The following is a 27,993-nucleotide window of genomic DNA, read 5'->3' as shown; positions in this document are numbered from 1 at the left end:
ACTACCTCTCTGGGTAAAGAGACAGTAATAACCCCAGCTGTAGAGCTGTTTAAAATGTCACCCAGACGGAGGCAAGTCATTTTCAAATGGAGATGATAACATTAAAGAAGCAGCCTTTTCCATTCCTTCTCTGAGACAGACCAGCATCTTAGAACTGGAGACAGCTCATTGGTCTACATGAGGACTTTGGATGAATGCAACTTATACATATGGTAAAGAGTATCTTAAAGTGAAACAACAGATTCATTAATTTTTATTTCAACATTGCTGTATTTTCTGCTTCTTTTGTCTTTAATGACTGGTTATGAACATAATTAAATAATATACGATTAAAAGTAAAACACCATAAAGTAAAAATAAATTTTAAAAAAGCGGTAGACATCCTCCACACAGGATGACTCCAGTGAAATGCTGAGCATTCTGTGAGCTCATGAAGGCTGACTGCTGCGGCTGTGGCCCAAGGTGGGGCCAGAGAGAGGTGACAAATGCAAAAGGAAAGCAGGGGAGGAAGCGAGGTTAAGGAGACAGAATCTGCATGGCAGATAGAGAAAAGGAAGTTGGCAGAGAGGGAAAGAAGTCCAGGATGGGCAGAAGGGGAACTCTGGGGGCAAAGATCTATCCTTAGTTCCAGAAAATTCCATAACCATTTAGAGAGCGCAGCAAAGCCCAGAGCCATGTGTCTGCCTGTTTAATGGGCCTGAGACATCCTAGCTGTGTTGGCAGGCTCTACAGCCCCTTCCTCTCTGGCCCACCTGAGAAGCCCACGCGGACCAGACAGAAAGTCAGAGGTGAGGTAATGGTGGCTCCTGGGACTAGTCTCCTGCATCCAAGAGGACTTTTTCTTTGAGCTTACAGGATCTCTGATTGTTTCTTGGCTGGCAAAGCCCCTTCAGCCTGACTTACTCTCCCCCATCCAGCAGCGTTCAGAAAAGGGTGAGTGGCCCCAGTAGGTCCCTACAAACCCATCCGAATAACAAACCACAGTCCCTTGTCCAAACACGCACATTAGCCTGAACCCACAGGGACAGCGCAGGAGTAACAGATAAGGTAGTAAAAGATAAGGTAGTGTGCTCAATGTAAGCAAGGATAGAAGCAGGAACTGAAAATGTGCCCCAGAGCTGAGGCTGGGCTGCTGGACCGCTTCCTGCGGGTGATGCAATCGCTTCTGCCACAGGTGGCGGCGGTGGTGGGAGTGTCTGCAACTGAGAGAGGCTGGAATTTACCTCGCTAGGCTGCCTCTGGCTTGGCCTTCCAGTTTTGGGGGCACTGGGGACAGTGTGTTATTGAGGGGGAAGAGGGATGAATCCTGCTTGTCGGGAGGGGCTGGGCATGTCTTTTGGGCAGTAGATGTAGGGGATGTAAGCACTGGCTTTCATGCCAGACAGATGTGACCTTAAATCAGGGTTCTGTTGCCTGTCTTTGGAGAAGTGACCTTAGCTTCCTTGAATGTAAAATGGCACCGATGTTGATAGATCCCTCTTGGGATTGTTTAGGAGTAAATGAACTGTGCCTGGCATTCAGTAGGTGCTCAACAGGTGAGAATTGTTTTGATTATAGCCCAGGGACCTCAGGCAGGATTGGGATAAGAGGCTGGTGCTGCCCCAAAGTCCTAACCCCTACCCAGCCTGCCTGTTTACCTAAATTATGCCACCTCTGAATCTGTAGGAGCAAATATGTAAATGTGAGTGCTGGAAGGTCACTTGTTGATGGCAGAGCTGGGAACTGAATTCTTTCTACTTGGCCTGATGATAGCAGGGGATCAGGCATTTCCCAGACGCTCTGTGCAAGGAAAGGCAAGACCACTTCTGGGGATGCTCAGCCTTCCTGGAAAGGCCGGTTTCCCTTACCTCGTGCTTTTGCAGCTCTTCCTGCCATACCCTCCTCCTACCCCCAGTTTCTCTTTGAGCTTGTGTGTAGGTGTGCAGATGAGGAGGGTTCATGTTTGGGATGAAAGGGTGCGGATATATTCAGTGATCCCCGCAGGGATTTATCTGCACCTCCAGCTCTTGGCGTGGAGCCTAGCACGTGGCAGGTGCTCAGCAAATGTCTGGTGAACTCACACGTGGGTAAGTGAACACCTGGCTCGTTTTCAGATAGTGGCCCTCTCCCACTCCAGGATGGCGGGGGGTTGAGCGTTTGGCTGGGAAACAGCTGATTCAACTCATTTCTTGGCCCAGCGCCTCTTGAACACCAGATTCAAAAACTGAGAGGCTCTGAGCTTGGAAAGCACAGGTCCCTGGCGCTTCTGGTGGCAGGTTTCCTTGATAGCAACTGATTGTACTCTGGCCTCAGTTGGAAATTTCTGAGATGTTCGTGCCAGTCCCAAGGAGACTAATGTACTGATGTAACTTTGCCCAGGAAAGAGGATGCATCGTGGGAGGAGTAGAGTAAAAGGCAGAGTATTTTGATTGGATTTCTTAATTCCTTGGCAGGATAAAGCCAACTTCTTTTCCATGGGCTGAGCAGGCTGAGTGCTGGACTGGGTAAAAGGCGAGAACACTTCCTGAGGGTCGTGCTTATAGTTTTTCTGTAAATTTGTCTCCATAAGGTTAGCAAATTCTGTCATGTGCCAGACCTGGAGGAGGGTAGTCTGAGGGTATCAAGATGTTGATGGCATCAGCTGTGCCTCTTAGGGAGAGGCTCTGCTGGTGAGAAGAAACATGTAAGCCAAGACAATGTAGATAGGGCATTCATGGAAAATCTCCCACTGCAGCTTTTTTCCCCACTCTTCAAACACAGGACTATTTCTATTTTCTAAATATGGAGAGGCACTTTCATTCACTCATTCAGCAAATATTTTTTGAGTATTTCCCAAAACAAAACTGTGTACTGACTGTCGTAACGCATGTGATCCCAAACTTCACCTAATCTTTTAGGTTCCATTCGGCTTTCCCATGGTAGCCTCAGTCTCTGCATTTCCCTTTACATCCAGGTCTTGTAATTCCTAAATATTTTCTCTTTAGCAAAGCTTTTTCGATTTGAACCCCACTCTCCAGTGATTCGGAGAAGGCAATGGCACCCCACTCCAGTACTCTTGCCTGGAAAATCCCATGGATGGAGGAGCCTGGTAGGCTGCAGTCCATGGGGTCACCAAGAGTCAGACACGACTGAGCGACTTCCTTTTCACTTTTCACTTTCATGCATTGGAGAAGGAAATGGCAACCCACTCCAGTGTTCTTGCCTGGAGAATCCCAGGGATGGGGGAGCCTGGTGGGCTGCCATCTCTGGGGTCGCACAGAGTCGGACATGACTGAAAATGACTTAGCAGCTCCAGTGATTGGAAAGGAGGGAGTTCAGTGACTAGGGAATCAAGTCTCTCCACTTGCTTACTCAGTTAGAAGAAGCCACTCTGTCAGCTCTGGTAGGTTCTCCTCCCTCCTCAACCCCTTGCCCCTCCTCTGTGCCACGTGCACACATACACACGCGCGCACACACACACACACACACACACACACAAACACCTCTCTGCAACTCAGAAGAGACTATTGCTTTGCACACAGATGGAATAATGCACAGAGAGATAAATTCACTCTGTTAGAGCAAGTCCACCAAGGAAGGACACCACGCCTTCCAGGTTCCTGGCCTTTCTTGCACACATGATCCCTCCCAGAGGGAGTTAAAAGGCAAGAGAGTCGAGCAGTATGGGCTTCTCCACCAAGACCCCCACCTTACACATAAATCAGTTTCCAATCTAACCCCTCCCTAGGGGTTGAGTTACAAACCTCAGTAACCCCAGGGCGGCCTGCTTGGTAATTCCTATTATTCAGCTGTCAGCTGGTGTTTTTTAAAAACCTCCCTTCCCAGTGATCCAGTTACTAGAGTTTTAGAGCCCATTCCTTGTCTCAGAGAGAAACCCTATAGCCAGGTGAAACAATGGAGAGAGCTCCGCAGCTTTCTACGGGGAGCTGGGTTTTCTCTTCTGCTGAAAGCAGCCTCCCCTTAACTCTTTGCATTCCCTCCCCAGTCTTCCGTGCCTCCCTCTCAGGCACCCAGCTGATGCCTTTCGGAGTAACTTGGCTTTTTTTTGGGCAAAATTTTGCTTCCCAGAGCTAGCATCAGTTAGCAGAGGAAAAGATAAAAAGCAAAAAACTGGGGCAAAGAATGGTTTCAACAGAGAAAGATGGAAAAGAGATTCTGCTGCGGATGCAAGATGCATGTGCTCTGAACCACAAGTCCAGGATTCTTCTGTTCCCAGGGTGCTGCTGTTGGTAGGAGACTTGGAGGCAAGATCTCCAGCCCAGCAGGTCCTGACGCTTTGGGCTGCAGAGTCTATCCTGTGCTGGAAGGGAGAAAGGGCACGGGGAGGGGTCTGCTTTGACAGTGATGAGAAGTGGGGAGTGAGGCTTCTGACCTCCCTGACCCCTTTATCCCTGACAGTCTTTTTTTGGTTCCTCTAGCTCATAAGGCTGGACCCCTGCTGCTTGACCTTAGAGGCTGAGAGCAATGGAGGCCAAGTTATGGGTGTCTTTCACAGGGAGCCCAAGGGGGCAAGCTGGGAAGGCCTGGTAGAGAGGCCTGTGAAGAAATGTCACTACAGGGTATAACCCTTCTATCTTCCAACCTGCTCAGATCCACTAAAATGATCCCCTTTGCTCCTTAGCTCCACTCCCCTACAATGGCGAATTTAAAGCTTTTATAGGGTCACAGACCCCTTTGGGAAACTGTCCTAAGCTAGAACCACCACCCTCACACAAAAATGCTTGTGTGAACCCACAAATACAATCTAGCAAGTTTCTCTCCTAAAGCTGAGGAGCCCCTGGTGAGCCTGGTCGATACATGGACCCTAGGTTATAGGCTTTCTCTACCAGATTCCTTGCCTTGTGGACCCAATTCTACCTTGCAGGGCTGTGGTAAGGCAGACAGAGCTTTAGCAGCTCAAGTGGATCAGGATGACCCATGTACCCTGGGGCCTGTGTTGCCCCAGAAGACAGACTCAGACCTGGTTTGCCCTTCAGTTCTACTTTTGACCCTAAGTCATGCCCTTAGGCCCAGCTGGCCCACCTGAGATACGGCCCCAGGAGGAAAGCCAGTCAGAAGAGAAGGACGGACCTAAGAAGGTGTGTGTAGACCTAAGCAATGTGGTGAGAGCTCCTCAGTGCCCCGCACGGAGGCTGGTCTTGGCCTTCTCATCTGCTCATGTATGGCAGGATTGCTAGGTCACCCTGACCAGCTCTGACACTCCTCTTGGCCAAGCCTCCTGGTAAAATAATATACCTCCATTTGGCTCCAGCACCTCTTTCTGGACATCTGTCAACTTATATGGGGACCAGGCTGATGGCCAAACTTGACTCTTGCCCCTTTCCCTTTTCCCTCTTCTCCATCTTTTGGGGATAGCATTTTCCTACTCTAGCAACCACAGCCCTCATTATGCCTGGTCCACTTTCTTAGGTACCCTTTGAAGGAGTTAGGGACAGAATGAGCAGGAAAAAGAGACAAGGAGACTTTAGGCTAAGAGTCCCAGACCCATTTAGCTTAAATTTGAGTTTACAAACTCAGAGAGAGCAGCTTGGTGGTCCCCACTGCCAGTCCCCACTGTCCCCAGGGTCAAGCCCCATCATCCCTCACCTAACCTGTTGCAGGGACTGGCTCCCTTTCACTGATTTCTGGCCTCTTCATTTATCTTCCCTAAAATCCAGGCTTGGTCAAGTCAATCATCTTCTGTGAAATCTTTGCTGGCTGACCTATGCCTCTGGAATAAAGTGCAGATTCCTCAGCTGCCATTCCAGGGACACCTCTGTAATTTGATCTGAACCTTCCTGCTCATGCTCACCCTTCCTCAGTCCAGGTGTGCACCCAGTGATCCTATATGTCCCCCTGCCCTTGATCCCTTGACAAATTCTCCAGTTCAGCATTTGATTGTGTTAAAGCTAGGTCTTGGCTATTTTATCTGGTATTCCTGATTGAAAAATTGCCCCATCCTTCAAGGTCCAATTCAAAAGCCACCTCCCTAAAGCCTTCCCCAGCCTTAGCATTCTGAATGTTTTTGCATTCCCAGCAGTCATTATCCCTGGCATTACCACATTTCATGTTGATTTCCATTATCTTCTGGTCTACTTCTCTAAGTAGGTTGTAAACTCCCTGAGGGCAGGCACCAGGTTTTTGGTACCTAGCCCAGTACCTGGCACAATGTGGGTGTTTAAGAAATGTTTGTGAACTAGCCCATAGATTCCCCTGCCGATAGTAGGTGGTCTGCAGGACACGTTGCTTTCCTTGCAGCCCTAGCACCATCTCTCAGTGCTGCCATAAGCAGGATGTGTGTCAACTGCCCGAGCAGCCCTTGCATTCCTGATCTCTCCTCTCCTCAGCCAGATGTTAATTTTGTTTGACTGTCCATTCCCAGTCAAGAAGAGAGCCTGTGGGTCCCTTTGGATATGTTTGATCTGAATGTCACTCGAGATAACAGTGTCAGTCACACATGTTTTCAAGCTTCCTACAGCTTTGAGGGCTGGAGTTTGCTTCTGACCTGCCCAGCAGCCGGGAAGATGCTTTGCCACCAGGTGGCCGGGATCCATCGGCACCCTTATCTTGGGCCCTCTGGATGTTGCCAGCCTCATCATCTAAAATCTCCCCGCTTCCTTCTCTTCCTCTCCCTTTCTGGACGCGCCGAAATTATTCAGACCATACGCATGAAAGAGAAGACAAAAATCACTTTGGCGCCCCCTATCTCCCGCCTAACAGGGAGGACTAAAAGGCTCTCGAGTGCTTCCAAAGTCCGTGTTAGGAACAGAGTTTGCTTGGGCGACGGCGCTCCAATTGCGTTTCTGGCGGAGGTCGGAATTTGGCTCGGTCCCTTGCAATGTTTCCAAGGGAAGGTTAGTACAATCGTGACAGTCCCTGGCAGCCGCCCAGCCCGGGACTTCGGGCTCCACTCTCCATTGGCCAGCCATCCGTGTGACGCTCCGGAGGCGGGGCCTCATCAGCTGTTTGCGGGATGCCCCGAGCGGGCGTATTTTGGAAACAATACCGCGAGGTGCAGAGTGGCCTCCACCCGAGCCTGCCCGCCTCCTGCCGCCGCCGCCCCTGCCCGCGCCTCCCGCCGCCCGCAGCTGCCGGGTGAGCGCCTGGGCGGCCAAGGGCCGGGCGGAGTTGGATCTCACCTCCTTGGGGAAGTGGGGGAGAGGATCGCGCTGCGCGTGGGGGCCCGGGAAGGGTTGGGCTGCGGGCGTCTGGAGTGACCATGGACTGGGGCACTGGGGTGTGGGAACGGGGTACCGAACCCACAAGTAGGTGCGCTGCTCCACAAAGGAATGCGGGGCTAGTAGCATTTGAGTCTCTAATGACTTGGGTCCAGGTGGGCAGGGGAACCTGCGCTTCCCCGCTGAGCAGATCTGGGCGCCCGAGAATGGCCCGGTCTCTGGATCTGACATTGGGGTAGGGCAGGGAGTTGTGGGACGTCCTACATCCCTGCGGAGTCTGAAGGCTCCTCTCCTTAACAGCTGGGCTTTCCCCCCTCCTTCCCAATTGAGTTTGGGCGCCAAGCCCCCGAGTGCTCGTCACGCTGGACCCTGGCACGGAACCCTGGCATCACGACTCGGAGGCCGAGATTCTCCCCTGGAGCCACCCAGGTCTGCTGTGTGTTGTGTGAGTGTGTGTGTGTGTGTGTGTATGTGTGCGTTCCCAGATTTTAGCCCTCGAAGAGGTTCAGAAGGTCTGGCTACTGCCTTCTCCTAGGAGGAGGAGGAGGAGTCTGAGTTCAGCATCCCTGTTAGAGTCCTTAAGGGCTGGGATGGCTCCAGCAGGTTTTAGGTCTCCTTGATAGGACTACTTCTCTGGTAGTGCATTTAGGAAGTGCCCTCCTGTTGCCTGTTTGGACACCACCTCTTCAGTTCAGGGGAAGGGGAGAAGTCTCTTTACTGTATCCCAGTTTGCACTTGATCTTGCCCAGCACCCCTCTGAAGGCTCCCACTTGCAGAAGAGCCATCTGTTGTTCCTGTGGAGAGTGGGAAGGGCCCCCCTAGACTGGCAGACCCACACCTCTGGCTGCACCTCCCCCACTGTCCAGTGCAGGCAAGGGCTGAACTTTGGGGCTGTGCTGGGAGGGGGTGGGAGAGGTGATAAGCTTCAAAGGAAAAGCCAAGACAATGACTGCTGCTTGCTATTGGCTTTGGAGGGCCCCATCTTAGTTTGGGATTGCCAGCTTGCATAGAGGAGGTGGAAGGGCAGGAGGGGAGCTCCTGCCAGGTGACTGGTAGGACAGCGCTTGGTCCTTTCTGCAGGATGCCTTGTTTCCTGGCACTGACAAACTAGTTCTCTCCACATGCCTTTTTTTTGCCATCCAAGTGGGCAGGGAAGAGGGCAGGCAGGATAGGGACCATAGATAGCTCAAGGACAGGATGGGATGGAGGGAGAGTTGAAGCAGGCACCTTAAAGAAAGCTTGCATTTGAGAAAGCCAAGATTCTTGAATTAACTGAGCTTCCTCTAAGTACTTTACCAACCCACAGACCATTTGGCTTGTTCTTCAAGGGCAAGAGACTGGAAGACAGAATTCCCAGGGGACCTCTAATTGACTCTGGCAGTGACAAACACCATCTCTCTGTATCCTTAACCACTCAGGTGGTTGCTTTTCTGACTGCCCCAGGGACCCTGAGGGGTTCCTGGTGTATGTATAGGGGACTGACTTTGAGCACAAGAAGCTGGGTGACTGCAAGCTCATACTTCCAAGAGCCATCAAATGGAGCAAGTGGAACTTCTTTATCACCAAGAAACTCATATCAACAGCCTGAGTTCAGACAGCAAGTGAGGTCACAGAGAGAGGGCTGAATTTCACTTCCTTCTATGAGGCAGGTTGTACCCATCTCAGGTTCGGTGCTGGCAGGAATGGTAGGCTGTGGGGAAGGATTTGAAGTTGTGGAGATTAGTGACTCCACACTGAGCTGGGGGACTCTGGGCACTTTGCTGGTTGCTGGACCTCTCCTCTCGGCTAAGCTGTGGTAAGCAGATAGCTCTACTCTGCTGAGAGGGCAGCTGCAATGACTAACTTGGGTTTTTCTCCCCCTCTCTCTCCCAGGACACACTCTTACCACATCGTTGAGCCTGTTTGTTGTGTTGAGCAAGCAGCGGGTGGAGACTAGAGTCTTGGGCGGGGCTTAGCAGGTTTGGAGGGAACCTGGCCAGGCTAGGATCGCTGGCTTTTGTTTTTGCTGCCCAGCCTGGAGCTCTGCTCAGACTGAGATGAGAACTTGATGGTACTCCTCAGGCCAGCAAAGGGGTGTGTGTGTGGGTGAGCACTGTGGGTACAGCCAGTCACAGCGCCCTCTGCCCTCCCACAGCCACTCACAGAGGCTAGTCTTGTTGACATTTCTCCAGGTACCCTCCGTGCTTGCAGCAGCTGACCATACCCCTGCTATGGCTGAGAGTCAGTAGCAGTCCAACTGTGTGACTGTGACCAGCCTGGGTCAGAAGAGGAGGCTGAGGGGAAGGTGGCCCCCAGTGGGCGCAGGGAAGAAATGGAGAATCCTGGAACTGCAAGGCAGTCCACATTTGGGGGTGGGTTGTCACCCTTGGCAATGCTTTATCTGTAGGGCTGACTGTCATCAGTGCCTGAGCCCACTTCTCCACATAAGAAGGGGGAGCAGGAAAGAAGGAAAGGGAGGGAAGTCCTTCCAGGTAGAGCCTGGGTGGGGGCAGCCTCCCGGATGCCTGCATTGCACCCTCACAGGGGAGATGGAGCCACCCCAGTGTGTGGAGGAGCTGGAGGATGACGTATTCCAGCCCGAGGATGGGGAGCCGGGGACCCAGCCCAGGAGCTTGCTCTCTGCTGACCTGTTTGCCCAGAGCCAGCTGGACTGCCCCCTCAGCCGTCTGCAACTCTTCCCTCTCACACACTGCTGTGGCCCTGGGCTTCGACCCACCAGCCAGGAAGACAAGGCTACTCAGACTCTCAGCCCAGCTTCCCCGAGCCAGGGTGTCATGCTGCCTTGTGGGGTGACTGAGGAGCCCCAGCGACTCTTTTATGGTGAGTGCTCTTAGCCTCAGGGCTCCTCCCTTAGAGACGGGGGAAAAGAGGGGACTTTCCCTCCCCAAACCTGCTCTTTGCTATTTCCTTCCCCAAATTGAGCAGCAGGGGCTATTGATCCCTCAACTCTTCACCTGCTGTCTATCTGCTCATATACTGCTGCTTGCCTGTGCTCCTCAGGCCACAAGCAGGACAGATTTTGGCCTTGCCATTCTTTTCTGTTCATTTGTCCCTTTCTGGAGGGATCCTTGGGTCCATGGTGTCTCCTTGGGTTGGAAGAAGGGTACCTGGGTCTTGGCTTTTACATATTATGGCCTGTTGAGTGGCCCAGCCTTTTGTGTCGTAATAGTGATGTACCTTCCGTAAAGTGGCTAGTGTTGCCCTGGAGAAGGCTGGGGGATCTGTGACTCGCTGTTGACACTGAAGGGGAAAACCCAGCTTGTTCTGGGAGAGAAGTTTCCTGGAGGCAAAAGGTCCCCCACCCCGGTTGTCACTTGGGACTTTCTGTGTTTGGAAGGGGAACTGGAGAAAGAGGTTGGGCCTGCCTAGGCTCATTGCCAGCAAAGGGGCTGTTTCCAAGGCTCAGTCAGATAAGACCCTTTCATTTGTGGGCTTCAGTGGTTGGTTTTATTAGCAATTTGCCCTCCTCTGGCAAAAGGGCAGGGTTAAATAGCCAGTGTTCTTCATTTAGCACAAAGCTTATGGAGGGAAGGGTGGTTCAGAGGCTATCTTGCTGGGTCTGATGGAGCGGATTGAGGAGACGCTGCAGTTATTCCCAGAAGGAGCTGCACTGTAGGACAATTCAGGCAAAGTAGTTCTGGCAGGAGTCTGAGAAGATGGATAAGGCAGGCGGGCAGGGAGGAGGGAAAGACGGGAGCAAGCGGGCGCCCCTAGTGGCAGCTCGGTGACCAGCACTTGGTCAGTGAGGAGAGCAGGTCTAGGTGTCTGGCCTGGGGCTGGCTCCAGAGAGGAACTTGGCTAATCTGTGGCTTAGAGGCGTCTTCTCTCCCTATGTTTTTGTGCCACTGCCCAGAGCTTCAGGGCCTGAAACCAGCCTTTCTCTGCTACACTAAAAAAGTGAGCTTACTTTCTGATTTTCTTTCTCTGTCCCTTGCTCTGCTCAACTCAGGATCTCTGGAGAGCTGCCTCCAATGTTTTTCTAGAGAAGAGCTTCAGCCTGCTACTACTATATGAATAATGAATAATGAATTGTGGTCAAGCGTAGCTGGGTAAATAAGGACAGAAGGTTGGCAAGTTCAGCCACACTTATTACCTTTGCCATGGCACTGCCAGTGAAGGGAGGGCTGAAGGAAAGCCTGGCATCAGCTTTCATACTCTTGGGCAGCAGGCAAGTCAGGCTGTCCACATTTGGCAGAGTGCCCTGAGAAAGGCAGGCTCAGTTCCTCTCCCTTCCCATACTAGAGTCTACCCTTGACCCCGGGTCTTGACCAGGGGTGGCAGGCATGGGGAAGATGGGGCAGTGGTGGAGCTTGCTGAGATGTGGGCCCTCTGTCTTTGCAGGCAATGCTGGCTACCGGCTCCCCCTTCCTGCCAGTTTCCCTGCAGGCTTGCCCCTTGGTGAGCAACCCCCTGAAGGGCAGTGGCAACATCGAGCAGAGATACAGATTGCCCGAAAACTCCAGTGCATTGCAGACCAGTTCCATCGGCTTCATATGCAGCAAGTAGGCACCGGGGCTTGGTGGGGGGAGGTGGTGTGCATCTGCTGGGGCTGTGGGGCTGGGGCCTGCCTCAGCAACTCTCTCTGCCAGGCCCCACGTTTAAGGCCCCATGTTACAGTGATTCTCTTGAACTGGAAATCGAGAATGCGCTTGGCTGGATGAGTGCTCTTGCTCTCACCTCTGAGATCCAAGTTGTTTATCTACCTACTTTCAGCTCAGGCCCCTGGGAAATGCTCCAGTCTCTTGCGGAGAATGGCATAGCTTCTTGCAGCCTTGACTGACACACTATATTTTATTGAGTTCATCAGTGGGAGATGGTCCCTTGCAGACCTAAGGGGAAGATTTTCATGGTGCTGAGGAAAACTGGACAGTCGGAGGTACCTGGCTGCGGTGCAGTGGGAAATGGATAACCAAGGCCTGGACGGGTCTGAGTTGGGAAAAGTGGTGGAACCAGTTGTAACCTGACACTTTCCAGCTGGGGAGGCCGCTCCTCATTGTCTCTGTCTGGAAACCAGGGTTGGGACTCTGGAGACTGTGTACCTCAGAGTCTCTCCAGACCAGCGACCGGGTGCTCGGCGGGCAGCCTGGCACCAGCCCGCCAGGGCGGAGCATCGCGTGTCAGCGGAGCTTGTGGCAGAGCCCATCAACAAAGGCGGCGGCTGGCGGGCTCGTGTGGAGGAGCCCTCTGTGCCTTGGGCTGGAGGCTGCCTGGCTCTGCAGCGGCAGTCTGGCCCGGCCCCTGGGCACTTAACTCTTCCTCCCTGGGCTGACTTTCTGGATGGCTGCCAAGGCGGGGAGAGGAGCCTGAGGCTGGATCCCTGCTAGTACAACCACCACTGAAGCAAAGTCATGCCACCTGGAAATGAACACATTCCCTGCCTCTGGGACAGTGTCCTTGCCTAGTCGGCTGTGTATGTGTGTGTGTGTGTGTATGTGTGTCTATATCTGACTGTATATCAGGAAATCAAGAAAATAATTAATCCACCATGATTGGGCAGACCCTGAGGTTAGACGGGGCAATTCAGGTGACCAGAGGAGAGCTATTGATAATAGATTTGACTTGAGGACCAAAACATGGCCAGCACCTGGCAGGAGGTGGGGTGGGGAGACAAATTGAGTTTAGGTTTCCTGAGATCCAGCCATAAGGGGTTAGTCTCTGCCAAGGTGAGCATCTCTGCCAAGGGGTTCTGAGGGAAACGTGGGGTTAGACCTGGTCCTCGTGGATCCCCCAGTCCCTCAGGAAGAGAGGGTGGTCCTGTGCTTAGATAATAAGGCAGCCTGGCTGCCTCCTCTGGCTCCAAGCTCCAGCCCCTATTCCCTCCTTTGTTCTGTGGAAACTTGGCTTAGGGTTTTCCCTTCAGTCCACTCTGGTTCTTGATTTCTGCCTCTTGGCCTTCTTCCTACCCATTCACTTTACGCTGGCTGTGTAGGCCTGTGGTTGGCCTGAGCTCGCAGCTCCTAGCCCCAGTGCTGCAACTGATAGAGGACACAGTGGCTCTGGGTCTCCTGGACTCACCTGGGGGTTTACCTGGAAGGCAGTGTTCTGGATTCCCATTAGATCTGATCTCTCTCAACAGCTGTTTCCCAGAATGTTCCACCATCCACTGGTAAGCCCTTCTAGGCTTGGGAGCAGGCTGGGAGACCTCCTTTGCCCAGTCCAGCCCTGGCACAGGACTAGAACTCAGCCCAGGGCCATTTCTTCCCAACTCAGTCCCGCACAGGAGAAGCTGGCCCTGATGCCAAGGTCTGACCCTGCCCTTTGCTGTTTGGCATCACTGACCCCAGTGCAGAGCTGTCTCTTGGAGGGCCTGGTTCAGCTTGGGAGGAGGAGGGGCAGAGCCACAGAGTGGGAGGAGAACTAGAGGAGAGTCTTCTCAGCTCTGCACCTCCTCCACTGCTGGCTCCTGACTTCCCTGTGCCCCTCACCATCCTGCCAGCTACCTTCTCCTACCGTGCAGTGGCAGGAGGCCGGCCAATGAGGCCAAGAGCTGGTTTTCCCAAATTTTCCATTGCAAAGAGCCAGGCTTTTTGTCCATGGGAGTCTTCTTACTTTTATCCCCCTCCTCCCCGCTCACCCTGCTCACTTCCCTGGGAGCCCATCCTGTGGGAAGGACTGGGATCATGGCCATGGGCAGATGGAGTGCTGGCATGTGTAGGGCCTTTTAGCAGCTAGTTTTAAGAAGTGAGTCATTTTCTGAACTTGATTACAATATAAACTAACGTCTAAATATTTCATATCCACACAAAACTGTTGTCACTCTTACATTCTTATAATTCACCTTCTTTCCCTATTCCTTCCCCTCATCTCTGCAAGCAGGACACTGAGGCACAGGGGTGGAAGTAATTTAGGGTTAAGTCTTGAGGCTTCAGATACAAAGTCTGAAGGCCCAGGTTTGAATGCCAGCTACCAGCTACTGGGAAGACACTTGATCTGGCAGAGCCTATTTCCTCTTCTGTAAATTAGACCTAATATCACAGAATTTGATCATGAAGATTCAGTGAGAAAATACCTCTCTGAGTTCCAGGCACACAGTAGGTATTCTTTAATGCTTGTTTCCTTTGTCTCTATAATCCTGATCATCCCCCACATTTGTTCTTGTCACTTCACAGTGCATCTTCCAGCCCACCTGTCCAGCTAGTCCCTAAGCAGAGCTGCCTCCTATGGGCTCCCTTCCACCCGCCCTGTTCAGAGAAATTGGCTTCTAAGCTATTCACTTATGGGCCTTGTCCTTGTACATTTCTCCTGGGGGAATGATGATCAGTCTCCATCATTGTGGGTTGAGTTTAGATAACCAGGAAAGACAACTCAAGACACAGTAAGAAGGCTGAAGGGGCCTGGCCATCTCCTTTCTTCTCAGGTCTGGGATGGTGTCCCAGGGCCAGACAATGGCCATGGGTCCCCGAATCCTGTAGGGAAGGTGAAGCTTCTGCCTTTTGTCCCTGGTTAGGGACCTCAGTTATTCTTTTTTTTGGCTACATCAGGCTTGTGGGATCTTAGTTCCCTAACCATGGATTGAACCCATGCCCTCAGCAGTGAAAGCATGGAGTCTTAATCACTGGACTGTCAGTCATTTCCGGTTCTTCTTTTTCTATTTGAGGGGAAGCCCTAGGAGATGTGGAGCACAGGGAAGGGTGTGATGATTGTAGTGCCTTATAGGATGGCATTATGGCAAAGTGAGCGTGTCAGCATGACCCTACAGGCAACATGCTCCAGATTCCCCCTGGTGCTGGTTACTGCGGGCTGTAAACCCTCCCAGCATGTTTCTCAAGGAGCTTGCTGGATGGAGGTCTAGCTTGGCTACCCAGGTGATCTCTTCAGGATGGCTTCTCTGGACCAATGGGCAAGGATTGGAGACAGAAACTGTGCTTGCTGTCAATGCTTTGGGTCTCCAAAGCAGCAAGAGAGTTGGTGGCAGAGTGAGTGGAGATAAAAAGCCTTTCCAAAACTGGTCACACACCCCTAACTTCCTCTGGCTGGGTCAGGAGTGAAAGATTCCCCTCTTTGCTCCTTTGTGAGCTTAGCTTAGCTGCAACACGTGCTCTGTGGTGGTCTGGTGACCTTAGCCTACCTTGACCTTGGCTCTGTGATGGTGCCTTGGTGTTTCTTGTCTGTCCAGCTTCTTCAGGGAACATGGCAGTACAGGTTTGCTTCCTCCCTGTGCTCAGGGGCTGCTCTGGCCCAGAGGTGAGTCCCAGCTTCTTTCCATTCCCCTTGCCGTGGTCTCCTCCAACATGAGTCAAAGAATGGAAAAAAGCTGGTGTCCTCTCCCCTTAGGAAAGTCTCCTGTCCCAATGGCACCATCTTGAACTTTGTAGTATGTTTCTGGGCAGTGTTAAGAAGCCAAGAATCATTAAAAAAAAAAAAAGTGGCTTCTGGAGACCATTGAGTGAGTAAAGCTACAGGAGAATTGAAATTCTTGTTGGAAATGGCTTTTTCACTTGGATCAGGGGTGGCTCCATTCAGAAGAGTCAGATTTGGAAATTCCCTGAATAGTAATTAGACTTTATGGAAAATGAGATCTGAGAAAAATTTCAGCCACTCAGTGGAAACCATCTTTAGTTGTAAGGTCAGAGAAAGGATCCTGGAATTAGACGCAAAGTCTGTTTCAAATCCCAGCTCTGTCCCTTATGAGTCCTGTGTTCATAGGCAAATCATGTAACTAACTTATCTGAGCCTCAGTTTCTCATACACACCTTGCAGAGTTGATGTGAAAGCCCTTTGGAAATTGTAATATGTTTAACTATTAATTCCCTGGTGGCTCAGTAGTAAAGAATCTTCCCACAATGCAGAAGACCCGGGTTCGATTCCTGGGTCGGGAAGGTCCTTTGGAGAAGGGAATGGCAACCCACTCCAGTATTCTTGCCTGGAGAATCCCATGGACAGAGGAGCCTGGAGAGCTACAGTCCAGTGGGTCGCAAAGAGTCAGCCACGACTGAGCGACTAACACACAATAACTATTAATGCCTAGACAATTTAACACTTTTGAAAATGGGTTTTAGGATTTTGTTTGGACCTGGTTTTGGAGTTCGTGGGGAGCTCTTTTGGAAGTTGTACCTGAGCTGGTGTTTTCTTGGTTTATTAACTAGTAGCTTCTCTGCCAGCAGCCTGGATCTTTTGTTCAGGGAGCCCCTCACTGCTTCCTGACCCTTTGGGATGCTGTCCTTGTTGGTGAGTGGTTTTCTGGAGTTCAGACTATGCCTAATAAAGTTGTTCAGGCTCTAGATGGGGAAGCCCAGGGCAGGAGCCCCAGAGATTCTCTCTAGGGTAAGAAGGGTCCCTAGGAGCCAGCCCCAGAGTGGGAGGTGCCCCTCGGACAGTGCCTGGGGAAAAGTGAGCCTGGGGGAGGGGCTGTGGAGAGTGCTGTGCGTGAGAGCCGGTGCTGGGGCTTGGGGGCCCTGTGTTTGCTCTGTGGCTGGCTCTGTTTATATCGCTCGCTATATTTAGCTTCTGAGTCATCAGCGTGGCTGACTAGAGCCGAGTTCCCCACACAACTCTGCACCTGACTACTCTCTCTTCCAGGAGAAGGGCCTTGTAGTTCCGGACAGTCCATTCCCTCCCCACCAAGGCAAGCCATGGGGATGGGGTTGGCTTTGGGTTTTTTTTTTCCCCGCCCTGGGGCAGGGAGGGTGATGGGAGGGAGGGATTTGGAGGAGGCATTAGAAAAGAAGGACAAAGAAACAAGTCTGGTTTGCCTTTTGATCTGTGTCTGGCAACCAAGAGGGCATGTTCTATGACCAGTACAGAAACAGCCAGTGTGTGGGGTGAGGAGAAAAGTCTGGCCTTCGGTGCTCTGCTTGACCGTCCCGTCCAGGGAGTGGCCCCGGGCGGGATGAGGACAGTCAGCTGCTAAGGCCTCAGGTCGGGAGGTAGAGCCTTGGGGGTTCCTTCTCCCCCTCCTTGTAGATCCACAACGGACCTGCTCCCTCCTCACTCCCCTCTCTCCCTCACTTTTTAAAAATAATTATTTATTTTTTAATTGGAGTATAGTTGCTTTACAACGTGGTGTTAGTTCTGCTGTATAACAATATGAATCAGCCATATGTGTCTCCCTCTCTTGTGACCAGAGCACACATACCCCTCTTCCTCTCTGAGTTCCTAAGAAGCTGCTCAGTAGTTTGAAGGAGCTGTTCTTAGACTGGGGGAGACAGAGCCATCCCTAGGGGCAGCTGGGTCAGGGCCTCAGTACTTCCTGTCTCCAGGCCACGGAGGGGCAACCCAAGGCTCTGGGGCATGGGTGGCAAGCACAGCCCGATCCCCCACCCCCAAGGACTGAAGCCGGTGGCCTCCACTTATGTTAGAGGAAGCCCTCCTATCTTGGACTGAGCTGGGCCCAGGCTGCCCTTCTGGGAGAAGCAACTGATGTTGCCATGGGGGTGACTGATAGCTCCAACGTCCGTTAGTGCTGCCGGCTCGGCTGAGGAAGCTCTTGGCTAGAATAGTTTTCCTTTTCTGTTTTGCCACGTTGCTTGTTCCTTGGTATCTGGGTCAAAAGCAATTTGGGACAGTAGGCCCACAGGGCCCATTGGGCTGCCCCGGGGGTCTCAGAATTCCTTGCCCAGCTTGGCAGCCTGGAATTCTGAACCCAGCTGCCTCCGGCTGCCATGGCCCATCTCAGAGTGAAAAGTCAGGGATTCCCCCAAGGCTTCATGAGCCTGCCCAGAAGATAGTGCTCCTGGGGCAGGTGCTCTGAGTTGAGGGTGCCGAGGGAATTGCTCCACAAAGTCGAGTCTGGACCAGGTTTCCCTTGTCCTCACCAGGGATTGGGGAGCTGCTCCAGTAGCCACTGGCCCAATGCTTTACAGATGCTTTTCTCATTTAAGCACCACAGCAAACTTGTACTTCGACACCTCATTACCCCCATGTTATTGGAAGCCGGGGCTCCGAGAAGTGGGGTAACATGCCCATGTAACGCTGTTGATCCTAAAACCATGGTCTTCCCATCACCCACCCCTGCTCCTCAGCAGGTGCAGCCCAGAAGGTGAGAATCTGATGGAGGTCCCACTCTCCACCTCGGCTCAGCTTTGCCTCCTGTGAAACTGAGTTCTTGCTTTTCTCCCCTTCAGACTGTAAAATAATTGAAGACAAGGCTTACAGCTTGCTTATCTTTGTGTCCTTCGTAACTCTTAGCTCATTTGGGTACCTGATAAAAGTTTGCTGAATCAAACAGAAACATCTTCCCAACTTTTTGTATGTGGAATTTTCCCGAAGTCTTCCTTAGCCCGTTGTCAACAGCAAGGCTTTGTGGTTCAGCCTCACCATGGTCGGTTTAGAGTTGATGGGGAAAGGAAAGAGGTGCAGTAGGAAAACGACATTTTATAGAGAGTGTATTGCCCTATATTTTAAAAGAAACTGAGCATGGTTTCAGAGAAACATCTGAAGTTAACATTTCAGACCAGTTTTAGCTTTATTTCTGTTTGATCTTCAGTTAGCTCTGCCTCTGAAAGGTTTATTGTTTTTCTAGTCCACAGCATCCTTACTGAATAGTTAATGATCTGGAAACAATTTCTTTAAACATACTGGGGCGGGGGGCAGTTAGGTGGTGATTCTCTTTGAACAGTTAATATCATTTTCATAATGTGAATAAATACACTGTAATATTTTAGTGAAAGAACACAGCTCTGGAGTCAGGGATCTGAATCACCCCCTCCCAACTAACTTTAGGGGTAACTTTTCTGAGCTTTTGCTTTCCCATCTGTAAAATGGGATTGAAAATAATACCTGCCTTTCCTATGGCCCAGATTTTTGTGAGGAGCAAAAGAGACCATAAGAAAGCCTTCTAGGTATGAGATTGTTATAAACTGATCTGTTTGGTCAATTTGCATTTTGTGTGTTTGGTTCTTTGAAATCAGGGCTACAATGTAGCTTTGCTCTTTACCCAATTCTTTGAGGGTGAACTGGCTCCTGCTGGAGCATCTGGTGCACCGGTGACACACAAAGTCCCCAGAGGGTGTGAACTGGATACGAAGCGGAGAGACAGAGGGAGATTCTTATCAGGGGAGAGCAGGGAACACTCTTTGTGCTTAGAGCAGAGGCCATGTGCGATGAAACCGAGTTTGATATGTGTAATACAACCTTGTCAGACACTGCAGCCAGCTCTTAAAAAAAGTAAAAAAGCCTTTAATAGTTGGGCCTCTCTCTAGGCAAGAGGCTGATCCTATCACTTCAGGTACGTCTTCAGACCTGGCCAGACATCAGTTGTTCCTGGCTTCAGACAAGCAGGTTATCTTGGAACGCTGACTTTTCTATAGTCAGGGCAGTGTGCTTGTTGAATGCCTACTGTGTGCCCTACGTGTTCCCCATCATCCAGGATGAATGACTGGGTATTCAGTCACAGTGCCTTGCACACGGTGGGAATGACTCCAACACTTGTCAGCTGACTGCCTTCATCCCCCGACCACAGAAGGAAAGGGGCTGAAAGGAGAACCCCAGGTCTGTCATCCTGGTTGTGCTTTCTTAACTGAAGAGAGCATTTTTATCCACCATGTGAGGACCCCTTCTTTTGGGGCATTCACCTCGATTCTTGCCTTCCGCGCCTTGGTCCTACCTTCTGGACCAAATTTGAGAGCTCTGGTGTACAGTTAAATTCCCATCAGCTTCTCATCTTCTGAGCCCGTCTTCTACCCCTGAGGATACCCTGGCTGTGCATTCTGGGAACCCCCATTCTTTGTAGATTCCCAAACTTGAGGGGTCCCAAGCAGCTTGGGAGAGCTGAGCCTTGTGCCAGGGGTCAGCACTCTCTGATCTCAGGTGATGAGTCAGGGGCCAAGCGCACTCTTTCCTGGTTCCCCTTTCCTTCTCCCTTTCTCCTGGACACCCTCTCCTGGAAGCATCCATGTGCTCTGATGTTTCAGTGTCTTGTGTACCTCATCCGGTTCAGTGAATGTTGATTGCCTTTTTTCTTACTCTTTCTCTCCCTGGCCTCCCTTCAAGTCCTTTTTCTTTCCTTTCTAGTAATGTCCTTTTTTCTTTTATTTTTTTAGTAGTAATGTCCTTTTTAAAAAATTAAAAACAAAAGCATTTTGTTTATCGTTGTTCTTCATAATCAAGGCATTCTGGTTCTCTTACTGTGTGGCAATTTGATGTCCTTTCAGAAAAGGGCCTTCTGGAGCTTGCCCTGTGGCAGGAGAAGGCTGGGTGGGGTATGTGTGGCATTGCTCATGCTCACAGAAAGGGTTGCTGGGGCAGTAGATGGTTTCCCAGGCCCTGGTCTTGCTGTGTCTTATGGCTGCCGAGGCAGCCAGCTTGACCCTGTACTAGGCAGCTTATTCTCCAAGCCCACCTAGACCCTCCATCAGGCTGGATTTAGTTGTTTGAGCTCTGACTTATAATCTTGAAGGTGACTGTGGGTGACAAACTCCGAATCACCAAGCTTTACGGTTGGAAATCACCTCAGTGGTTTCTAAATGCCTGTGTGGCCTGGCTGCCTTAGAAGCACCTGGGCAGGATTAACCTCCAGCTTCGCCAAGTCATTACTCTGGTGGGAGGAGATTGAAAGAGACTAAAGAAAATACCAAATCATGAAATGTTTTCTTCTAGGCTATAGGATCATGAGTGATTTTATTTTCTCCTTTCTAATTTCTTGTATTCCAGTTTTTCTACAGTTAAGATGTATTATTTTTATGACTAAAATAGACAATAGATGTTACTTCTGATTTCAAAAAATGTCACTCAGGGGAGCATTTCAATATACAAATTCTTGGGCCCTTCCCTAAAGATTCTGCCCTAGTTGTTCTGGGCGGGACTTGAGGACTCTGTATTTACAATAGCGCCTCAGTGGATTCTGTGACACAGCAGGTATGGGAACCACTAATACCATACCTCTACTTCACCTATGAGGAGAAGGAAGACTCAGGCTGGCTGGTGAGAGACCCCAGCCTCCCAGGTCCTCTGATTCCTGGCCCCGGGGAGCTACCCACTGCCTGGAGTGCCTCCTTCCTGATTCAGGAGCCCCGAGGCCTGTCCCAGGCAGAGGCACAGAACCTAGGTCCTTCCTAAGGCTGGTCCCTTGTGGACCTAGGCCAGTCTGTGTCTCCCAGCAACGTCTCCACCTTCCAGTCTAATACCACTGTCTTTTGGGTCCTAGAACCCGCCATCGGAGAAGGCAATGGCACCCCACTCCAGTACTCCTGCCTGGAAAATCCCATGGACAGAGGAGCCTGGAAGGCTTCAGTCCATGGGGTCGCTGAGGATCGGACACGACTGAGCAACTTTACTTTCACTTTTCACTTTCATGCATTGGAGAAGGACATGGCAACCCACTCCAGTTTTCTTGCCTGGAGAATCCCGGGGACGGGGGAGCCTGGTGGGCTGCCGTCTATGGGGTTACACAGAGTCGGACACGACTGAAGTGACTTAGCAGCAGCAGAACCCGCCATGATTAGAGTGAGGATTCTTTCTTGCCTTATCCACAAAGATTGCGGGCCTAGAAAGTTACCCAGAGTGGCAAGTGGCCCCCATTAGGGGAATGTGGGGAGAGATTGAGGCCTACAGAGATGGGATTGGTTCAGGCCCCAAATTGTAGAGCTGTGATCTCCTTTCCTTGGCCCTTGAGCTGCTTTGAGATGATTTAGAGAATAGGAAGATGGAGGGCCTGCTCTGGTATAAAGAAGGGTATGTGGTGGCACTTGGAGCACAGTGGTAATGAGTAAGGACATTGCTCTAGGGCCAGGTGGTCTGGATTTAACCCAGACCCTGCTACTTACTAGCTATGTGGCCATCCCTGCTACTTACTAGCTATGTGGCCAAGTTTCCTAACTCTTTGAATGATCTCATCTGTAAAATGGGCATGACAATATATACATGTGTCATAGGGTTGTTGAGAGGATCAAAGGAGCTTAATGTGTGTAGAGCAGTTCTTCTTATACTCTAATATGTCTTAAAGTCACCTGGAGATCTTGTAACAAATTCAATAGACTTTAAAAATAGCCCATATAAAAAAAAAATCTTAAAAAAAAAAAAGCATTGTGATTCAGTGTGTCTACGTTTCTTATAAGCTCCCAGCTGATGCTGAAGCTGCTCGTCTGTGGACCACACTTTGAGAACCAAGGACATAAACCAGAACCTGACACACTCAGTTTACCGTGACTGTTTGGATCATGGTTGTTATTGTTACTTGGCCTTTTCAAAGAGGCACCTGAGGAGCCTCTAAATTCCAGCAGACTGGCCTCCCTAGAGACCAGTCTTTTCCTGGACTTTCCTCCTATTCCACCCATGACCTTTGCACCTGTCCTGGGTAGCAGCTGGAGAGGGGAGACAGGAGGAGGGGGTGCTCTGTCCAGCTGCTGCAGGCAGGCCTGAGTCTTCAGGTTTGCAGCTGAGTCCGTTTTCACGCTGCTTTACTCTAACCAGATTTTGTTAAGCCTGGTGTGTTTCCTCTTTTTACTCGTCTTTGTTTACAAAACACAAGGAAGTCATCAGTCTCTCCAGTCCAAGTCTGCCAGGCCTCCTCTGTGGCACACCCTGACTTCCCTCCCCTTCCTAGCAGGAGCCGTGCCTCCAACTTTCTGGGTTTTCCAGTCTCCCCTTCTGCAGGGAAAAGAGCAATGCTATTGCTACAGATGTGGGGACACGGATACAGGACAGGGCCCTGAAGTCAGCCTCAGTTGACATCTCACCTCTCCTCTCTCTCTGTGGCCTCAGGCAGGATGACAGGGAACCCAGCAACCTGCCCAGTTGCCTGGGGACAGGTCAGGGGGTCAGGGCCTGACCTTCCTGGGAAGCTCTGGGAACTTTCCAACTCTGCCACTGACTTACTCTAGCCTCTGCTCAGCTGACTGGGAGTTGCCTGGTGGGGGCTGGGGCTGTGGTTAAAGACTGCAGGGGCTCCAGCTCCCCCTACACTCGCACACCTCACATAAACGTGATTGCTGCCCAGGGCGCTGCAGCAGTCCAAGTCCGGCCTCTGTGCTGGCTCCCTTTTTTGCACACTAGGTTTTTATTCCCCTGTCCACTGAGAACCCCGTGGAGAGGGCCCCAGCCTCATCCTCCTGCCCTGGCAGATAAAGAGAGAACAAAGACCGCCTCTCTCAGCACCCCTCAGTCCCCTCCGGGCCTCTGCCAATACCTGTGTGGGTGGGGCACCAGCCACAGTCCTGTGAGTCACTGACCCCTGACCTTTGCCCCAAGCTTCCCTGCCTGACAGTAGGACCTGGGATAACCTCCAGAGAGTAGTGTGCATTCTTTGTTTTTGTTTTGTTTTCAAGTATGTTCTTGCTTAACGTTTAATTGGCTCCAGTCAGTAGGAAAGCGCTCCAAGAGGGATTATTTATGGCTTACTGTCAAGAGCGGCTATAAAAAGGGCAGCGCGGAGCTGAAGATGCTGGGAAGGGAGAGAGGGCAGGCGCCCAAGTGTGTGTGTGTGTGTGTCTGTGTGTGTCTGTGTGTGTGTCTGTGTGTGTGCGTGTTTGCACTGGATGAAATCAGATTTTTGCTGCCTCAGCAGTGTGGTTTAAATGGAAGATTAACCCTTTGACCTTCACAGTGTCAAATCACTTGCAGATGGAGGCTCCCCCCCCTCTTTCCCCCTTGTTCTCTGTGTTACTTTGGAGTTGGGGGAGAGAGGGGGGCACTTCTTCTCTTTCTTTCTGAAGAAAGTTTGTTGTTCGTGCAGCTGAGGTTTGAGGGGCTCAGGAGCCAATCTGATTAAAAGCAGCACTTGGCTAAACTCTGGAAAATCCTGCAAGCAGGGGAAAAAGTTTAATCCTCTTGTGCACAGTGCATAAAGAGCCTGGTCTTTTCTTTTTAACGTTCACACTGCAATTGTATATGGAGAACGCTGCTATCTCCCCCTTGTCGCCACTTCTCTCATCACTCCCCCAAATCCCCCATGCCCCCGAGTTTGCTGTCCTGATGGGATTAAGGTGCTGCCCTGGGACATGTGGATCTGAACTTTTGCATTGGAAATGATAAGCTGTTGTCTAAGGTTGCATTTAGGAGTTACATCGTCTTTTTTTTTTCCTTTTAGCACCAGCAGAACCGAAATCGCGTGTGGTGGCAGATCCTCCTCTTCCTACACAACGTGGCTTTGAATGGAGATGAGAACAGGAACGGGGCAGGCCCCAGGTGAGGCTGGGCTGCCCCCTTCGCACGGGCACCATGGAAGGACACCGGCGAGGACTGACACTGCGTCTTGTGAAGTTGTTGTTTTGTGTTTTTATTTTAAAAATTTCTCTGTGTACATAAGACATACCCAAGCAGGACCTCTTTCCCCGTTCAGGGCCTCGACCAGGAGTGGGGGCCTTTGTCAAACACTGTTGAAGTAGAGGCTCGTGTGTCTGTGACGTGGAACCTCTTAAGGGCTCGGACGAGTAGATCCTCTGTCATCGGTTGTTGAAGATGACCAGATAGTGATCTCCCATGAGTGGACTGTAGTTTTCCCACAGGAACTTAAGAAATAGGAGGCTGGATTAGACTTGTGGTTCCACCAAAGCTATCAGCCTTCCACCGTGAATGGAGCCCCTATCCGACGAGTCACACTGCTTTAACCCACCCCAGGGCATCAGCCAGGGGCTTTCCAGCTGTGCATGGCAACTTCACTAGGTCGGTCAGCCAGCTCCATGTCTGGGCTCTCACTGGGCCCAGCCATCGCCCACCCCAAGGGCTCAGGGATTCTTGCCCAGCCCCTGTCATCTCCAGCAGACCTCAGGGAGGGTTGGGTTTCTCCATGGACCCTCAAAAAGTGCCGCAAAAATGAACCAACTTCTGGGTAAGCCTCACATCTGCCTTGGTCCCACTTGGAAGCCCAGGATTGGTCCTGAGGTGCAGAACCACTGCCCACTCTGGCTGCCCTGGACTGGCTGGGTATCAACCATGGAGGAGCCAAATAGCCAGTCAACGTGGTGTAGCCAGCAGTTTGTGCCTTTGTCAGGTTTTCTTTTGAAAGAGCCAGCCAACAGACTGCGTCCCACCCCCAACAGCAGACTCTAGGGCCGGGAGAGATAGGACCGGACTGTGGAGGTGCTGGGAAACCAGGCGGCCATCCCACCCATAAGAGTAAGCCCTAGAGGAACCCAGACCCCTTGGTTTCCTTGGAAACCAGTTACCTCCTCCCTTTTATCCCCATTCCTTTCTCACACCTAGTGGGATCCAGGAAGAAGCCAGCACAGTGGCTTTGTCAGCTGAAATGTCTTTTAAAGTAACAGACAGTGATTAGAGTGAGGAACTGTCAAAGCTGGGTGCACATTTCCCGTCTTCCTTCAGCTTCCAGCCAGGCCAGAAAGGCAAGCTCTGGAACTCAGCAGGATCACCGCTGCCTCTGAACTCCTTCTTTTCTCTCCCTGCTGTGGCACTAATGGAGAGAATTTAAAGCAGCCCTCCTGGCAGCTCTGAGAGCAGACATGGGGAATCTGAAAAAGATTCAGGGAATCTGTTAACCAGACACCTAGAAATTAAATTATCATTTTTGCATATGTGAGGTTAACATTGGTGCTAACGGTGAAGCAAGGCCCGAAGAAAAGATGGCTTCCCTGGACTGAGAAGGCCCCAGGGCTACCCAAGGAAACTGGAGGAGTCCAGAGCAGACTCTCATATCTGAACAAGTCCCAGCTCCTCTGATTGTGCAGAGAGGAGGTCTTCGTTCCTGTTGAAGGACACACTGATGTGGATGTACGGTCAGGCACAAGGGCACCGGCAGAGGAAGGTGATGGAAGCTAGAATCCAGCCCATGCTCTGCTCACTAAGTCGTATGCCCTAGTGTTGGGCTGTGTCCACTTACAGGAAGGATGCCTTTCCTAATTTGCACAAAGGTACCCTATGAGCTCTCAATGGCTTGAAGAAGGACTTCAAACTGTGCATCAGCCTTGGTTTTGTTCTGCTTGGATATTCTAGAGGTATTACCTACCTATTCTTGGTCAGAATTGTATTCTCAGGGTGTGTACCATGGTTTGTCAGCTAAGAAGATAGGTTCCTTTTGGGAACAGGCATGGAGACTGGTACTGGGATAGGCTGACCATTGTGAAGTCCAGCCTTCCCTGTGGGTCTTCGCACCATTTTTTTGAATTGCATGGGACATGTGTTATTTTTCCCTCTCCTGGACCAAGGCTGTGACTGGCAGGGTGCCGGTATACCTCAAGTGGCACGCATAAGAAAACAGGATTATTTTTACCAGCCACTTTTACCCCCTCTTAGCAGACTTTCCACGTGAGCTGAGTGAGAGTGCAAATAAATGGTCCAGGCCTTGGTGCCTAGGCAAAGTCATCAGCCTCAGAGACCTTGCTGGGCTGAGCAGGATGTCCAGTGGCCTGTCCTGAGAACTGAGCCTGCAGTCTGAGAAGCTCAGTTGAACATTGCACCTGGGGCTAGGTAGAGGGTCGGTCTGACTGCACTGTCTCCATATTCTATGAAGCCAGGAACGAATTCACTATCCTAAGCAAGCCAGGACCAAATGTGAAACTCCCCTCCTTCCCCTCCCGCCAGAACCCAGCAGGTAGAATAGTCCCAGGAGGAAGAGGTTCCTCCTGGCTGGCTGTTTTTAATTGGTGTAGTGATCTAGACTGGCCTCTTCCCCCTGTGCCTGGTGACTTGGTCTGAACATTCCTCAAGTTCAACCTCAGGAGACCCGTCCCTCCCCTGGGCTCCCTCTCCCCAGCCCTGACCCCCAGGAGCTTGGCTGTCTCCAGTTAGGGGGTGGAGAATCAGTTGGAGAGAGAGTCTGACCTGGCTCCTGACCTGTAACCGACAGAAGACTTATGGAGCTTTTGTGGTTTGCTGAGGGTAGGGTTCGGGAGAGGGACTGGAAACTCTTCCCTGGTAGGAATTGCCCTGGAGGGAAGGGAAGCCTGATGTTCAGGGTCAAAACAACTCTTCTCATTAAGAACCCCAGAGTAGGGGCTTCTGGAAGGTGGTAGAACTAGGGAGGGAACCCCCTCAGGCCAGCTGTCTGACTCACTCAGACAGTTGCAGGACTCAACTGGGCCTCCTCTATCTTTGCCTGCTTCAAAGCCTGGACTGGTGGGAGGCTACCCCTGGGGCCTTTTCTTGCTCAGTCCAAGGATCACCTCCCTCAAGCCCCCAGAGCAAGGGGCTTATGTGATAGGCATGTCCTGAATGCTCAGAGGGGCCCAGCTGACTTGTCTGTCTGTCTCCAGTGGCCCAGCCTCATCCAAGGATGGGTTGGACATGGCAAGGAGGGACATAGTCCAGCCAGGGCCTCCTCCACTTGGGGGCTGGGGAGCCACTGTGATTGTCCTGGTTAGCACACAGAGAGTTCTGATGCAGTGGAGTGGGGCAAGTGAGGGATAGCAGAAGCAGGCACATCGGTTCTGTGGGGGCTTCTGCACATTGGTGCTGCAGGGCCCCTCTGTGTGTGGGTGGGGACACCTTGGTGAGAGACTGCTCAGGCTGACTCCTTAACTCATTAGCCTGTGAAGCCTCCTGGGGACACTGAGCAGTGGGTGTCCAAGGCTGGTGGGCACTTTGAGCCTTGAGGGAACAGCAGAGCAAGCCATATGCTTCATAGATGCGTTAGCCTCTCGGGCTGAAGGTGCTTGGAGCTCTGCAGGCTCCTAGTCTGTGCTGCCCTTCTCTCTGCACAGCAGACCAGCACCTCTCCCTGTTTTGTGAGCATCGCCCAGCAGGTTGCTCCATCCCTGGGTCCACAAGGGCTGTGGGGGGAGACCTAGTGAGAATGTAGCATTTTGTCCCTCCCAGGTTAGCTGACCTGGGTTCACTGTGCTCTGCCTCTGGGAGAGAGACAAGAGAAGAGAGGGAGGGGATGGGAACTCATTGTTTCTAAACCTGTACAGAATATTTGGCTGTGTGTTCTTCACGTGCATATATGTGTATATATCTTTGCCTCCATCGATTGGTACAGTTTTTAATAAAACCATTTAAAGCAAAGCTGGGCTTTTCCAAGGTGTAA

At 51.4% G+C, this 27,993-nt stretch overlaps 2 protein-coding genes across 6 annotated transcripts in view; both read left to right on the top strand.

The window, feature by feature from the left end:
• Nucleotides 1–27,993, top strand: part of SRP14 (signal recognition particle 14) — a 173,883-nt gene that overhangs the window by 97,639 nt on the left and 48,251 nt on the right. The window lies entirely within an intron of this gene.
• On the top strand, nt 20–27,993 carry BMF (Bcl2 modifying factor). 5 transcript variants are annotated; one of them, XM_055537367.1, is made up of 6 exons: nt 6,684–7,053; nt 7,437–7,565; nt 9,009–9,094; nt 9,308–9,956; nt 11,478–11,638; nt 24,100–27,993. In XM_055537367.1, the coding sequence occupies exons 4-6, from the start codon at nt 9,665–9,667 to the stop codon at nt 24,199–24,201; spliced, it is 555 nt and encodes a 184-aa protein (XP_055393342.1). In that variant the 5' UTR covers nt 6,684–7,053; nt 7,437–7,565; nt 9,009–9,094; nt 9,308–9,664; the 3' UTR covers nt 24,202–27,993. The 5 variants fall into 5 exon arrangements, with proteins under 5 accessions (XP_055393341.1, XP_055393342.1, XP_055393343.1 ...); XM_055537366.1 differs by lacking the exon at nt 6,684–7,053 and adding an exon at nt 20–212 and having other exon boundaries at nt 9,009–9,956; XM_055537368.1 differs by lacking the exon at nt 9,009–9,094 and having other exon boundaries at nt 9,660–9,956.

The sequence above is a fragment of the Bubalus kerabau genome, chromosome 10, assembly GCF_029407905.1.
Source record: "Bubalus kerabau isolate K-KA32 ecotype Philippines breed swamp buffalo chromosome 10, PCC_UOA_SB_1v2, whole genome shotgun sequence".
NCBI classification, from domain to species: Eukaryota; Metazoa; Chordata; class Mammalia; order Artiodactyla; family Bovidae; genus Bubalus; species Bubalus kerabau.
The sequence above is the reverse complement of the archived record's forward strand: the minus strand, read 5'-3'. Positions and strand labels throughout refer to the sequence as shown.

Coding starts and splice junctions, on each gene's coding strand:
- BMF (XM_055537366.1), top strand. CDS start 9,665: ATGGAGCCACCCCAGTGTGTGGAGGAGCTGGAGGATGACGTATTCCAG. Junction 9,957..11,477: donor GCCCCAGCGACTCTTTTATG/GTGAGTGCTCTT, acceptor CTGTCTTTGCAG/GCAATGCTGGCTACCGGCTC. Junction 11,639..24,099: donor ATCGGCTTCATATGCAGCAA/GTAGGCACCGGG, acceptor TTTTCCTTTTAG/CACCAGCAGAACCGAAATCG.